Here is a 15,756-nt window from a genome sequence, read left to right as displayed (position 1 = left end):
AAGACATGTATTTTCTGGCCACAACTTGCAGATATCTAAGGTTATCACAGCATCTATAGCTCGTTTTGAACTTATGACCTGAAAGTGTAGTTGAGTGATGCCTTTCGTGACATAAACAAATGTAAAGAATCAGATTGCATCGTATCATAGCAGGCAGAAATGCACGCCACTACTATTTATCCACCTGGATAGATGTGGCATGAGTTGCTGAATTTTAGAGATATCCACCATAGAGGTATCTGCGTTCATCCCAATATGGAATGGAACCAGATGCCACTCAGCTTGTGGTGCTCAAACCGGCAAAAAATACATTTGAAAAACTCAACAGCAATGTCTCTTTCCAGAAATCATGACTCAGTTACTCAAGATAATCCACAGAACTTGTCATGAAAAATTAAATGTAAGAACCATACCGAACTGTAACCATATCACTGTGCAGTAAGCAGAGCGGATGGATGAGCGGTTTGTGCTCATGATAGCATGAGACGTAAACATTACATGAACTTTACATTTGTTATCTTAGATAGAAAGCACTGTAAGGTTTTGTGAACATTTAGCTTGCAAGCAAACTATGTAACCTGCTGTTCGTGTTTCTTTGGAAATTAATTCATTAATTGATTAATTGAGTAATTGATTAATTATTAATTAATTAATTTAATGAGTTGATTGAACTCTGTACAACACATTCATCAACTCATCATTTCAAGTCCATAGACTTACAGTTAGAAGAACTCTACTACAACTCTACTAAACTGAAGTTTAACTAAACACAACTTGAATAAATTGAAGTTGTGTTTAGTTAATGAGAAAAAAATAGCTGATTCAACTAAATGCTTGTATGATTTTTTTTAAGGTGTGATCCTCTTTTTAAAATCTGAATGGCTGAAAACATGACAGAGGAGTCCAGACGACAGAGAAGCTCCAGTTCTTTATATATGTGATGACGCCACACAAATGATGCCCACAGCACAGCCAAATTCATTGCAAACCGTTAACATGTTTAATGACACCCATACATTTTTAAACACTGGAACATGTCATGAAAGAATATTGAAAGGCAAAATATCTGTTTTAGCTGTGCAACCTACAGCTAGTGCCCATTACATCCAAACATCTACACATACAAACACGACTCTCTGATATATACTGTATGTTTTTACTTTACATCTTTTTACAGTCCTTTGTTCTGTGATATTTAACTAAGAACAAAGAATGATTGACATGAAAAAGACTGTTACATCTCAGGCTTCAACCTGTGAGAAGTTGAGAAAGGGAGATTAAAACATTTCAGGTCTGCCTCAGTTGGGCTTTGTACCTAAAAAATTAAATATTCTGATTTCACTGCCCGATTCTGGAAACAGACCTTGAAGACAATCTTCTGGACAACAGCTCATTACATCTGTGAAATGAGTAGTAAATAAATATATGTAGAATCAGTGTGACAGATGTAATCATAAACACAATCATACATGAGAAGGTGCAGACCCGTGCTATAAAACATATTCAAGTGCCAACATTTACCATTCAACACCAGGCTCCCTCAAGAACCGCTTACTAGTGGGTAACAGAGTGGACCATACGTGATAATACATGATGAAAAACGCTGTGTAACTCCAAATTCAGCCCATGGCTTTAATGATTAGTTATAAGAACATTTAAAGTGCTTTAAAGGAACAGTCTGACATTTTGCACAATATTCTTACTTGTCGTCTTGCACATACTCAAAAAAGAAGATGAGCGTCCAGTACGGAGATAGGTCCAGGACGTGGATAGCCGCAACAAAAACATAAATACTTAAATCAGAACTCTTCTGAGGATGTCCCAGCATTCTTAGTGTGAGAAACCAAGGCTGAGTTGCACCAACAAGGATTCATTTTTAAACCTATATATTATAAAGATGCTTTCAAATTCGGCAACAACATCATCGTCCATCACAATGTTTCAATACGGATATAGTCATGTGCCAGTTTGGTAGATATCACCCAACCCTACTCACTTACTTACTTGTTATTCGCTTTTTCCCAGCCAACAAGTTTTTCTCAAAGGAAAAGATATTAGAGGTTCTCTGCTGAGCCACCATGAGAAGGTTAGCTGGGCTAAATAACCTTTTAGCTTGCTAGTAAAAGAATTTAACTTTTTGTTAACTTTTGAGCTAGCTAGCAAACAATGTAACATTTTGTTCACTTTTTAGGTAGCAAGAAAACAATGTAACACCTTGTTAACTCTTTAGCTAGAAAGCAAACAATGTCAAGTTTTGTTAACTTGGCTAGGAAGACAACATAACATTCTGTTAACTTTTTAGCTTGAACGTAAACAATGTAATCTTTTGTTAACTTTTTACCAAGCAAACAAACAATATAGAGCAGCTGAAAGTCACCAGTATCCCACCTCTTTTACAAGTCCCAACAGCACTCAAATTATTTAGTTATTTTTTTAATATTGGGTAATCAAGTACCTCCATATTGATTAAACTATACTTAATTTTGGTTTACATCAATAAACCTGGGTTTTCTTAATGGGGATTCATTTTTAATTGTGCAGCAGAGCTCTGTTTAATTTCAAATCTGTCTTTACTGGATTTTAAAGCTATTTTTTTATAATCTTAGGTTAAATAAATCTCTATTGGTGCAACCCAGTGTAAATCGTGTTATGCCAGCAGTCCTAAAACAAACAAAAAGCGGAAGTGTCTACAGATGTGAACCTGACTTTCGAAATCACAGTAGGATAAGGCAAGAATATATTTTTGTTTCTAATGGATGCTTAATATCTGGTTAATTTCAAAAGTAATTTTTTTATGTCATCTCATTACTTAAATACTATAGCTGGCAGGTGTTCAAATTGGGTTCTGTTCATCCAGCAGGTGGTCAGTAGACAGTTTAGGTACACTGTGATGAAGGCTGTGTACCATCATCATCATCAGTGATGAAAAATGATCCAAGATAAACTATGACCCTCTTCCTCACTCCTAGATCAGCACATGTGTGATAGTTATAAACCAGTAAACCAGATAGTGTGTCACAAACAAGACCATTTCATGACAAATGGATAGATAGAGTGTTTTCAACACTGTCTCAGGCACTCTGTAACAGTCCACTGTGTGATTCTCTCTGTTTGAAACAAGAAAAAGTTGAGAGGTCTGTAGGGAAAAAAACCTTAAAACAGAATTCACATTTTACTGCTATGATCTAGGACAAATATCAACTCTACGTGCCATGATGTCACAGGATACAGCCTTGCTTCTCATTTGTTCGTGCTTACGTAAGATGATAGTATTTCAATCACGGAGTTCAAACTGTACGAGGATCACTCCCAGACGTCATCCACCTCCTGCAACGGTCAGTCTACAGGCCACACTGGGACTGCTGCCGGTGTCTACGGACGCTACACATTTGGCTGAAGGACTGTCCACAGCGGGAGCAGCTGTAGGGTTTCTCCTGTGTGTGGACTGTGCGGTGCCTCTTCAGATGGCTGGACGAGATGAAACTCTTCCCGCACAGTGTACATCGATATCGCCTCTCCCCGGTGTGGATGAGGAGGTGGACCCGCAGGTTGTTGGGCTGGGCAAAGCCCTTTCCACAGTGGGGGCAGGTGTAGGGTCTCTCCCCTGTGTGCACCCGTTGGTGCAGCTCCAGGGCAGCCGCGCTGGGGAAGACACGCCCACACACAGCGCACACCACAGGTTCTTTAGTGGCAGCAGTGCCACTCCTATAAGGCCGCCTCTGGCTGGCCGTGGTGGCAGAAGGAGCTGTGGGGGGAGGAGGTGGAGGAGGCGGTGGAGGTGGTGCAGCTACGACGGCAGCAGCGGCGGCAGCGGCAGCGGCCATGTCAAAGGAGGCAGCAAAGGCAGCCATTTCATGAGCGCCACCTGTGAAGAGCATGGTGGGAGGGCCATCTAGACTGTCTCCTCCTCCCTGTGAGGGGAAGGAGGCAGAGGGGTGACCAGTCTCTGTGTTCCCCAAACCTAGCTGTGCGACTGCGTATGCCGCACCAAGATGGCTGACCCTCTCCTGCATCCAGGCCAGGTCCAGGCCCAGGCTGTTGAGGCGGTCGGGGCTGGGCTCATCTGAGGCTACAGGGGCTGACAGCTGAGAGGCATGGAGTTCATCTTCTGCAGTATCCTCTGCCTGGATCTCTGGCTTCAGAGCACCGTCTGTTAGGTTCCCTCCAAGGTCCCTGCGAGCGGCCTCAGGGGCCGCCCCCCCTCCACCGCTGACTGTCAAACTGTTGCTCAGAGGCTTGGAGGCTTTACGTTTTGCTCGAGGCCTGCAGGTCAGGTCCATTGTGGCGTCAGTGGGGGAGGAGGGCTGGGTGGTGGAGGAGGAAGTGGTGTTGGTGACACTGGTGTCGAGAACAATATCATTGATGGGGGTTTCCTCACTGGGCTCCAGAGCTGAAGGCAAATAGGATGAGTGGAGTTACAGAAAGAAAGGGACATTTCAAGGAGAATCATGTTGCTATACTCCAACACTATTGCTCCTCATCATTGTTGTGCCATCTTGGTGTTTTGCAACCAGAGCTGGTTTGCTTTATGGTCTATTTCACTCTAAATAGGAACATAATTTACAAAATGAACATCATGCTGTATCTGTATAAGATCATTTTAGCATTGGACTCCATACAATCAGACTACTGTTTGCAACCCGTGGAGTCACTCTCTGCTGGCTGTTAGAAGGAATGCAGGTTCATCTAGTTCCCAGGCTAGTACACTCACCAGTAGAGAGGCCACACTCCGCCCTAATGTTGACCTCCACCTTGAGGTCCAGGTTGCAGTCGTCTCTCTCCACTTTCTCCTGCTTCACCAGTGGCAACACCGTGGTCTCCTCCTGCTGCGATACAGTTAAAGGCAGCTGGAACATGACAAGACACATTTGCATTTTTCAGGTTCACTTATCATGTTCATATATCTGGGCTACACTACGTCTGAGGGGTTAAAGTTTCCAGATCACCTGTGAATGTCATTTCTACTGCACTGACCTCTACATGCTTATAGGGTAGATGGGATGACTTACAAACAGTGTAACCCTGGAATAGCTCAATAAAACTCATTTAGAAATGTTCTGCTGATTAATTCTTTACCTTTGAAACATGATGGAAGGGTTTGTCTTCAGAGGAGGTAGGAAGAGGCACCACCAGAGGTTGATGGTCATCAGGTCCTGAAAAAAACAGCAAAGAGCACAGAGCTCCTTTTTCAAGTTGTCTGATTTTGGCTGACTGTGTCAATTTCACATGTACTGTAGTGGGAAAATTATATGCTGAACTGGTCACTATTGTTCCTCTTAGTCACTTCTCATGTTCTGTCAGGCACTAACTGGTTACTTATCCTTGAACACACAGCTGTTCTCCCTTTGGAACAACAACTTCTGATAACACAATCACATCCTGACTCTCCCACTAAGCACTTCAGGTCCATCCTGACCCGACCCCCTTCATCTCCTAACCCTAGAAGATAGATTTACATTCTTGACTTATTATCAGTTCCTTTTACACTCTGTGTGACTGTGTACTGATCCTTTGCAAAGCTCTATTAAAACACCACAAAGACAATCTTGGTCTTCATGCCTGTCTTCATTTTCAGATTTTCCACCACAGTAACATGCATGTATCTTAATCATTACTGATGATTATTTATCAAAAATCTCATTATGTTAATATTTTGTGAAACCACCAACAGTTGGTCAAACACATTGTGGTATCTGATTTTGTCCATATCATAAGAAACTGATTTTATCACATCATGTTGTCAGTCACAACCTACATCAGTGGTTCCCAAACTTTTTCTTGCACTTCCAAAAGTCAGAAGAAGTTCACAACCCCACCCATACAATTTTCACCAATCATTAAAAATAACTGGGGAAGCAGCTGATAAAAATTGAATCGCCCGCCTGCAGTGGCTTTGCGCTGCCCCCAGGGGTGCCCGACCCCCGTTTGGGAACCACTGACATTACCTGATCAATGAATATTGACACTGTCTGATGTAAAATTGCACCATGGTGATAGGTTTTTCAGCTTTTTCACACAACTGATGAACTTTTCCGTCAGTGTAAGTGTGATTCTGTCCGTCCTGCTGCCATATGGACACTGACATGTGACATCTTGTGTGACAGCCTGTCCTGTCCTGTGTGATGCTGAGGAGCATCACAGCAGCAGTGTGTCTGTGAGAGATCAGTGTGGAAACAGACTGACATCTGCTGTCTGCTCTCACACCGATCAGCTCATCAATAATCATGCGGTCTGTATGAGGACGTGTGTGTCATGACTGCCACGCAGCAGCAGCAGCACCGGGCTGCAGCCGCCTCCATCTGTTTACCTTCGGGTGGCCTAAAATGAACGGCGTGCATCTCCTCCCGCTGACTCCGTCTCCTCATCTTCCTCTCGTAGCTCCGCATCTTCACGTCCATTTCTCGCAGTTTGAGCCGCAGGGCATCGTTCTCCTTCTCGCTCTTCTCCCGCTCCTGCTCCATCTGCGAGCGCAGCGCCGCGTAGCCATCGTCCACCAGCTTGCAGATCTCCGCCACCGCAGAATTGGCCAATATCTCGATAATCGAAGCGATCTGCGCCTGGAAGCCGACACAGTCCGCCATCATCGCCGTGTTCGACTCCGTGTGTCTGTCCCCGCGCGGGCAGATGCTGCGGCTGCTGCGGCGCACGGGCGTGAACGCGTCTGATCCGCACGCCGAGGTGCGACCGGTGACATGCACACAGATCGCAGAGTCCAATTCACACCGTCTGTCTGCTGTAATGTGTTACAGACTGTTGTGGCTATTTGAGGTGCGAGAGTCGCCTCCTGATGACGTCAGTTTGTTGTTCAGCATCACTTCACAGGCTGCTGTGGGAAAAAAGGGGAAAAAAAGCAGCTCTGTGTGTCTGTGTGGACATGGACAAGAGACCTTATGTCATCAGACAGACAGATCGGTGCTGCTGCCAGCTTCATATTTTACAGTTTCACATGAAAGTGGTTTCAAAACTAATGATTCAGCCATAATGTTGTCTATTCTGAACACATTCCTGCACACCAGATGTTTCCATTCTGCATCTGAGACTGTCCATCAGACACACCGGGATTCCACATCCCAAAACTACCAGCTCATGTATAAAAGCAACAGATAGTAAACCTGTTTATTGTCACACAAGTACAATCAGGTGAAAAACTTTGGCTGGGAAGCTCCATTAAAAACATATTTTTTGGTAAAATTAATTGCAAAACACAAGGCAGGACATTGACAGGACAGTAAATAAAAAAACAAAACAGTAAATACAGGACAGTTGGCCATGAAGAAAGAGAGCAAAACATCATTTGTTGTCTGGGGCTGTATTGGTTTTGTGCAGCGGTGGAAAGAGTACTGAATATCTGTACTCAAACACATATACTGTTACATTACTGAAATATTACTCAATTACAGGTAAAAGTACCAGTGTTAGAAAAGAAATAAAAGTACAAAATATTCTTGTCAAAAATAATCAACAGCAGCTTTCAGTAAAACCTTTAGTCTAAATGACTCCTGCAGTTCTGCTCAGTGGTCACTCTCAGGTTGCACATTTTGTGCTTTTTCCTAAACCAGCAGTTGTAAATGATTAATTGATTAATGATTTATAAAATACAAAATGCATGTTTTTACTTTTTTTTTCATTTTCATTTTTTGTCTTTTTTCTTGTCATTTTAAGTTTCCTTGTTCAACAAATGAGGTGTAATTACCCCGATTTCTCAACTACCGATGAAACATTGATTCTCTACTCTAAACCTGTACCTGCTGCAGTGTTTTGAGTTTTTTGTTTTTTTAACTGTATGTCCTGGTTTTTATCGGCCTGTTTGGGATCCTATAACTTTATGAGCTCCAAAAATGCAGGTGAAAGGTTTGAAAATTCATTCAAAGTGTACTCAGTACTCAATTTTGATTTTAAAAATAACTAAGCAGATTACATAGTGTAATGCATACTTAATTAAAAGTACAGACTTCAAAATCTACTCCTAAAAGTACAAGTACCCCCCAAAAAACTACTTAATTACAGTAATTTGAGTATTTGTAATTAGTTATTTCCACCCCTGATTTTGAGTGTGTTTGCATGTGTGTGCAGATGAGGTATAGGGGGTGGGGGAGCAAAAATGAATGAATAAGGATAAAATAGTGGCTGCCCTTGTGTTTATTATGTTTTTTATAGGAAGATATATGAGCAAATAAATATAGAAGCAACAAAGGCTGCATATTGAATAGAACTGCACAGATTGTATTGCACTTATATCTCTGAGTCTGTGTGTGAGTGAGGTGTGTGTGTGTGTGCGTGTATTGAATGGTGTATACAGTTTGTGATGAATGTTGCCCACAGATTTATTGCACTTGTGTGTGAGTTATTTGTACAATAGTCTTATGGCTTGGAGCAGAGGTCTGCAACCTGCGGCTCTGGAACTGATCAATGTAGGCCTGAAACTCCCGTGTTTTGTGAGGTGGAGTCTGGTGGTTTTTATAACTGTGGTTTCCCAGCAGAAAAGGCTGTCTGAGAGCAAAGTATGAAAATATTCCAAATACGATGCAGACTTAAAATACTGATGTATGATATTGATGTTTTTTTGGGATGCCTATAATACATTTTGCTGCTGACCCTGTCCACAGCAGTGCGTAGTGCTACTGTAGGTAATACACTGACTATGGATAAGTACCTCATACAACCACACTTCACACAGTCTGAACTATCCCTTCAGTGTATTCAGTCCCATGTACAATTAAAATTCACCCAACAGTCAAAGGAAGCAGTTTTTGAATGTTTTATTAAAAAAATGAAGGTGTATAAATGTCAACAGCTAAGAATAATATTCAGCCTGATAAACACTTTCTGACAGACAGATGTTATAACAAGTCATAGCACCTGACATGTTTCCCTGTGTGTGTGTTCACTTGCTGATGTGGACGCTCTGGTGGCGTACCAGGTTCCCCAGCACGGAGAAGCTCTTGCCACATTTGGTGCAGCTGTAGGGTCTCTCTCCGGTGTGGACAGCCTGGTGCACCTTGAGGCTGCATGCCTGCGAGAATCGCTTCCCGCACAGGCTGCAGCTGTAGCGCTTCTCCCCTGTGTGGACGCTCATGTGTCTCTTGATGTGGCTGGACTGGGAGAAGCGCTTGCCGCACTGGGTGCAGCTGAAGGGCTTCTCCCCGGTGTGCACCCGCTGGTGGGTCTTTAGCTGGTGTGGGTGCACGAACGGCTTCTTGCAGAGGTGGCAGTGGTAGATCCTCTCGCCAGCGTGGGAGCGCTGGTGCACCAGCAGGTCTCTGGAGGCGGAGAAGACGCGGCCGCACTGCTGGCAGCTGAACGCTCGCTCTGCATTGCCAGGGAGGCTCCTGCTCCTGGAGTCAGAGGAGGCATTGCTGAAGGAGGATTCTGACATGGAACCACTCAGGAAGGAAAACGATGAGGACGACAGCGGCTCCTCCAGGTCTGTGGAGTGTTTGTGAGGAGCTGTCAGAGACTGCGCCACCTCTGGAGAGGAGAACAGCTCATCGAAGGAGCAGGAGTCCAAGCTGCCAGTGTCCAGCTGTGCTGCCTCGCTCTCTGTGTGCAGACTGTTACTCACACACTCAGAAGTTATAGGACTCTGTGTCCGCAGAGCTTCAGCCCAGGAAGCTTCCGCCTCCAGTTTAATCGCCCTCCAGTCTGCAGCAGCGCCACACAGATGCTTCACTCCAGTGTTTGACAGCTCTGAGTCCAGCGTCTTCATCAGTGGAGTCTCTACATCAGGAGCTTTACTGCTCCTGGACTGAGGAGACAGAGAGTCCTCTTCTTTGCTCACCTCCCTGTCTCTGTCTGGACCAGCACCTCTGTGTCTCTGCTCTGCTTGAGCGCAGTACTGACTCTCTTTCTCCGCCTGCTGCTGTGCTTCAGCTTTGGCTTCTTTGGGGACTTCTGCTTCTGCTTCAGCACTCAGAGGACAGTCACCCTCAGAAGCAAGAGACAGAGATGGAGCTCCAACTACAGAGTGAAGAGAAAGAAAAAAATTCTATCAATCTGCCATTCAGACTATTCATCTATCTGTAGATCATCATCAGTCAGTTCAGGGTGATTAATATGTGATCTAAATTAAAATGCATTGATTAATTAATCATTTTGCAGAATTATATTCTTGACAGTGTGGAGAGGGCATAGAGCCAGCCTTTTGACCATTGGTTTCCAAACTGGGGGGCAGACCCCCTGGAGGGGTGCAGAGCCACTGCAGTGTGGGCACGAAAGACCAGGTGAGACATAGCGTGAAAGAAAGTTGAAGGAACCTGTTGCAGATACGCCCTGGCCTATATCTTTGTTCATTGTTTGTTTGGCACAGACCCATTATCACATCGTCATGATTATAATATTTTTTTCTTTACAGTAAAAATGAATATTGTGACTCAAAAATGATCATTCCCACTAACAGTGTTGCAATCACAATTTCAGTCAAAATATTGTGATGCAATAGGACTTTTTTTTTGCCATATCATGCAGCCCCAAACATTACTGGATTCAATGATTTGTTAAAAGAACAGCATTCAAATATAGATTTCTGTGAGGTAAATGTCTTGAAAGTAGGAAAGAAGTGTCTCATACATAGGCTCCATATGCATTTCTCTTTTATTCTGATAACATTTCAGCCATCAATCCTTCAAGATCAACAATGAAAGCACTGGACAGAACCATTATGGCCACGGCTGCATGTCTTGTGTGATATTTGCCACATTTACTCATTTATGAATTTCACCAGGTTGCATTTTTCTTAATGTGACAGCATACCTTAGATGACCTTAGATGTAGTTAGGTCTGTAAGTTTGCTGTTGTTACTTTCATAAAACACTGACTCAGAGGCAGCACACTGACAGCACATGTTTGAAAGAGGCTGCAGTGGTAGCAGCAGCAGCAGCCGGCTGTTGGTTCATTTAGTGAGTTGTAGCTACTTGTGTTTGATGTTTTTGTCTTTCTCCTGCTCATCAGTGTTTAGTATGAAGTCAAAAACTCTGTGGAGTATCTTCCATACATACTGCTGCTGTCAGGAGCCGTCTGATAGTCTTCCAGCACGCTGCAGCCTGTCAGCTCCTCCTCCAGCCTTTCCTTCTTTATCACAATCACCTCTGGCTCCACTGGCTGCTCCGTCACGACCACTGGCTGACAGACAGAAAACATGTGTGTTGATGTGTGTTTGGCTATCAGCAGCCCTGATCATCATGAGATGCTGTTTTTGTTTTTCATTTATTACATTCTGAGAACTACTTTACACAAACTTTAAAAAGATGAGGAGGGAAAAGGAGGGAAGAAGACAGAAAGCTGACCTTTGCACTGACCTGCTGTGAGCACTGAGTGTCAGTGTTCTCCAGCGTGATGGACTTGGCTTTTCTTTTGGTGACGGCAGGATTGTCTCCTCCAAAGTGATGATCTGTTCAAAAGTAAAATCACAGGAGTTTGTTAAAAAAAAGTCACTGTTCCCCTGCCCAAGTTGTGCTTACTTATGTTTCTCTATAATTCTGCGGTGTATCAGTGAGGTGTATGAACCACACTGCTAACAGACAGATAGATCCACGTTATACACTCACCTACACAAACATCTGTATCTATGGAAGCACATTTCTGCCAAAATAATGGAAAAAAGTAAATCCTACACGTCATTTTAATGACAAACTGTCAAAATAATGTCTTGGAATCTCAAAATAATGATTTAGTGTTTCAAAATATTGAGTTACTATCTCTAAACAATGAGACTCTCTCAAAATGACTTGCATAGTAAGTCATTAGTTTAAGATATTAAATCATTATTTTTAGGAAGTTTACTGCTTTTGTAGTTGAAAGACATATCAAAATAAATTTATATATGGCAACATTTTAATTATTCCACATCTAGTCATATTTAATAATTTTAGGCTGTAGAACAAAAATGACCAAACAATTATTTCTTTTCTACTTTCTACATTATTCTTCTGTTGGCTAAGTTCCCGACTGTAACACATTAAATTAATTTTATAATTTTATATTCCATAAAAAAGCGTATATGTTTCAGATAACTTTATTCACAATGATAGTAGTAAAATTCATCACTTCTATATTCTGGTTTACCCGAATATCTTGATAACACCCAAGTCTGCTGTGAACGTGGCGCAAAATTTAAAAAGAAATGTGTGTAGTTCATTTCTCTTGCTCATTTTAATTTCTGTGAAGTGAATTTTAAACTAGCTCTTTGTAAGTGTGAACAAAACTATCATACTCTCGTGTCAGGAGGAGAAAATGAGAATCATCAGAGGTCTTGATTTTATTCTGTGAAAATGTGTAATTTTTGGACCTTGGTGACTAATGTTCCTCCATGCAGGACACAGATGTAGTTTAGTTTGTGACAGACCTGTAGCGGTGAGCCTCAGAGGCGGGGAGGTGGAGGTGTTCTCTCTGTGGGACTGCTCTCCTCCTGAGCGGACCTCCAGCAGCCGCAGGCGGCTCTTCAGGGCCAGGTTCTCCCTCTGGCTGCGGGATATCTCCAGCCTCAGGGTGGCGAAGCCGTCGTCCACCAGCTGACAGATCTCAGCCACCGCCGCGTTAGCCAGCACCTCCATGATGGAGGCCAGCTGAGAGTGGAAATCCGCACAAGCCATCCTGTCCGAACTGTAACGGCACGATAATACTGATAAAAAAAAAATACCACAAAAATACGTAGACTGTTTCACCCCGACGGTTCTCCAACAAAACACAACTACTCTTTGCTGTTTGTTGGAAACGAAGACAGGCTCATACGGTCATACATGAGACATGTGAGAGGACACAAAAACAGCCATTCTCCGTAATGAATACACTTCTTCTCAATGAAAATGTTGTTTCTGTTTACTTCCGGTTATGCCGCAAGGCTGTTCCTACGCCTACCGTAATTACCAGTGTAGAGATGAACCTAAAATTCTTCAAGTTAACTGGTGATATTTTTGAATTAAAAGCATTGGGGTGGAATTTGATGAGTGTGCAGGACAATATAGATGACAGCATATGTAGACATTTTTAATAGCAGCCATTTTCATATGAAATAAAGTGGTCATGAGTATCATGTGCTATCTTACAATCATTATCTGGTACAATATATATATATTTTTTTTACTACCTCTCATACCTCTGCCAATATCACTGTCAATGTAATTGGCATTAATACTTTTCTGCTTGGCTACTTTTGTACGTAACGTATTTACTATTGTTTTGCTATTAGGCAATGTTTCTTGGCATTTGCTCCGTATACACTTTCAATTTTATTATTCACTTATTTGTTGCTGTATTGTTGTTATTATATTACTATAATTTTGGAACAATCTGGAACCAGAATTTCCTTTGGGATTAATAAAGTTCTATTATATCTTATCTTAAACACAGGTCTTATTAATGAGGGTTTAGGAGCCTTGGATTACACCAGACAAGCAGTATGGAGACACTTTATATATTTTTTTGTTTGTTTGTTTTTGTTGTTGTTTTTTTTACGGTTGAAAACTGGTCACCGTTCACTTCCATTGTTTGAGAAATTCTGAAACACTGTTTTCATATGAAACTCCAGCAGTGTTTTGTGGACAAAAAAACTAAATCTGACCTTACATCAGCATGAGGGTGAGTAGATAATGACTGAATTTTCATTTTTGGGTGAACTATCCCTTTAAGTATTAGTGCCAGATGTATGGAAAAAAAACGTATAATATTCTCAGATTTATTTATTTTTCTTCCTCCCGGAACTAATACTGAAAGTCTGGCTATTGTAGTGGGAAAATTATATGCTGAACTGTTCACAGTTGTTCCTCATACTTATTTCTCATGTTCTGTCAGGCACTAACTGGTTACTCGTCCTTGAACACACAGCATTTCTCCCTTTGGAAGAACAACTTCTGATAACACAATCACATCCTGACTCTCCCGATAAGCACTTCAGGTCCATCCTGACCCGCCCTCCTTCATCTCCTAACCCTAAAAGATAGATTTACATTCTTGACTCATTATCAGTTCCTTTTACACTCTTCAACCTTCCCACGCGCGCAGAAGAGTAGAGAATTCCTCTGTACTAATCACTCTGATTTTTGATCATCTTGGGACAAAAAGACAAAAAGAAAGAGGTTGAGAGAATTTAACAAAAAACAGCAATGCATTGAAATTGATTATTTTATTTTGAGCATACTAATACTGATCAGTTCTGATACTTTCATATTGGATTGTGGAAATTAGTTGAGGATAAAACTTCTAACTTTCTTCTATCTTCTAATTTTTTTTGTCGTTATTCTTCAATTTACCAAAAATGAGTACTTTTAACAGCAAAAATCAAACCAAATAAATAAAAATAAAAAAATAAACATGATAATGTGACTGAATGTAACTTTCCAAGCACAGAAAGTTTCAGTATAAGACAGTTGAACAAACTGAAGAATTGCATGAAAAAAAAAAAGATACTGAATATAAGAAAGGTAAGAGGAAGTTCGCAGCAGATTGGAGAGCATTTAGTTTATGGAAGGACAAAGCACAAAGGAGGGACAGAAAAATACAGGCATGGACAGACAAAAACTCATCTGTATCTCACTGTGTCAAAGATGCAGGATTCCGGCCTTGACTGTGTGCCGCCGCCGAGGAGACACCGTAACACTGAAAATACTACTACTACTAATAATAATAATGCATTTTATTTATAGGCACCTTTCTTGACACTCAAGGTCACCTTACATCATCAAACATAAAAGCAGACACAATATTAAAGAGACAATAAACAATAAAATACAAAAATACAGTTTAAAATTTGACAATGCAATTGTGATCAGAGGGAGTAAACCAGTTTAAACAGATGGGTTTTGAGTTTGGATTTGAAATGTGGTAGTGAGTCTGTGTTACGGAGGTCAAGTGGGAGTGAGTTCCAGAGCTGGTAACAAGACAGGCAGGGGGGACGATGAGATGGATGGAAGAAGAGGATCTGAGGGTGCGGGCAGGTGTAGGAATGTGGAGGAGGTCAGAGAGATATGGAAGGGCAAGGTTGTGGACAGCTTTGAAGGTAAGGAGGAGTATTTCGTAGTTGATGCGATGTGTGATGGGGAGCCAATGGAGCTGTAGAATAGGTGTGATGTGGATTAAAGGGGTGCGTGTAATGATACGGGCGGCTGAGTTTTGGACCAGTTGTAGTTTATGGAGGGTTTTATGTGGAAGATCAAAGAGAAGAGAGTTGCAATAATCTAAACGGGAGGTGACCAAACTGTGAACAAGAACAGCAGTTGAGTGAGGAGTAAGAGAAGGACAAAGCTGGTTGATGTTACGAAGATGGAAGTAGGCAGACCGAGTGATATTATTGACATGGGAGGCGAAGGAGAGGGTGCTGTCGAGGATGACACCCAGACTCTTAACCTGAGGGGAGGGAGAGATGGAGGAGTTATCAATGGAAATAGAAAGATTATGGAGTTTGTTTAATGTAGATTTTGTGCCTGTTAAGAGAAATTCTGTTTCATTGCAATTTAATTTGAGGAAGTTTGAGGTGAACCAGGATTTTATTTCAAGGAGGCAGTTGGTGAGGGACGAAGGTGGGAGTGTGGAGTTAGGTTTGGCTGAAAGGTAGAGCTGGGTGTCATCCGCGTAGCAATGAAAGTGAATATGATGTTTGCGGAAAATGTGACAGAGGGGGAGAAGGTAAATAATGAACAGCAGGGGCGGAGCCCTGGGGGACACCTGAGGTGACGGGGACTGGATGGGAGGTGAATGATTTTAAATAAATGAACTGAGTGCGGCCTGAAAGCTATGAATGAAACCAATTAAGAGGTGTGTTTGTGA

General features: G+C 42.0%; 2 protein-coding genes across 5 annotated transcripts; both read right to left on the bottom strand.

The window, feature by feature from the left end:
- Nucleotides 1-2,338: 2,338 nt before the first annotated feature.
- LOC146330654 (uncharacterized) lies at nt 2,339-6,781 on the bottom strand. Of its 3 annotated transcripts, none has more exons than XM_084716157.1 (4): nt 6,308-6,781; nt 5,077-5,153; nt 4,712-4,847; nt 2,339-4,390 (listed from the first exon to the last, which is right to left on the bottom strand). In XM_084716157.1, exons 1-4 carry the CDS (start codon nt 6,582-6,584, stop codon nt 3,342-3,344), a joined length of 1,539 nt encoding a protein of 512 aa, XP_084572283.1. In that variant the 5' UTR covers nt 6,585-6,781; the 3' UTR covers nt 2,339-3,341. The 3 variants fall into 3 exon arrangements, with proteins under 3 accessions (XP_084572283.1, XP_084572284.1, XP_084572285.1); XM_084716158.1 differs by having other exon boundaries at nt 4,712-4,826; XM_084716159.1 differs by having other exon boundaries at nt 4,712-4,823.
- Nucleotides 6,782-8,590: 1,809 nt separating this feature from the next.
- On the bottom strand, nt 8,591-13,061 carry LOC146330653 (uncharacterized). 2 transcript variants are annotated; one of them, XM_084716155.1, is made up of 4 exons: nt 12,341-13,061; nt 11,283-11,386; nt 10,995-11,118; nt 8,591-9,957 (listed from the first exon to the last, which is right to left on the bottom strand). In XM_084716155.1, exons 1-4 carry the CDS (start codon nt 12,585-12,587, stop codon nt 8,885-8,887), a joined length of 1,548 nt encoding a protein of 515 aa, XP_084572281.1. In that variant the 5' UTR covers nt 12,588-13,061; the 3' UTR covers nt 8,591-8,884. The 2 variants fall into 2 exon arrangements, with proteins under 2 accessions (XP_084572281.1, XP_084572282.1); XM_084716156.1 differs by having other exon boundaries at nt 8,592-9,957; nt 11,295-11,386; nt 12,341-13,060.
- Between the last annotated feature and the right edge of the window lie 2,695 nt (nt 13,062-15,756).

This window comes from Lutjanus erythropterus, chromosome 3 (assembly GCF_056507025.1).
Source record: "Lutjanus erythropterus isolate fLutEry1 chromosome 3, fLutEry1.hap2, whole genome shotgun sequence".
Lineage (NCBI taxonomy): Eukaryota > Metazoa > Chordata > Actinopteri > Lutjaniformes > Lutjanidae > Lutjanus > Lutjanus erythropterus.
Note: the sequence above shows the minus strand (reverse complement) of the source record. Positions and strands in the feature narration are given on the sequence as shown.

Coding starts and splice junctions, on each gene's coding strand:
- LOC146330654 (XM_084716157.1), bottom strand. CDS start 6,584: ATGATGGCGGACTGTGTCGGCTTCCAGGCGCAGATCGCTTCGATTATC. Junction 4,848..5,076: donor CCTTCCATCATGTTTCAAAG/GTAAAGAATTAA, acceptor GTCATGTTCCAG/CTGCCTTTAACTGTATCGCA. Junction 4,391..4,711: donor GGAGTGTGGCCTCTCTACTG/GTGAGTGTACTA, acceptor ATTTGCCTTCAG/CTCTGGAGCCCAGTGAGGAA.
- LOC146330653 (XM_084716155.1), bottom strand. CDS start 12,587: ATGGCTTGTGCGGATTTCCACTCTCAGCTGGCCTCCATCATGGAGGTG. Junction 11,387..12,340: donor TCTGAGGCTCACCGCTACAG/GTCTGTCACAAA, acceptor ACTTTTGAACAG/ATCATCACTTTGGAGGAGAC. Junction 9,958..10,994: donor GACGGCTCCTGACAGCAGCA/GTATGTATGGAA, acceptor TTCACTCTGTAG/TTGGAGCTCCATCTCTGTCT.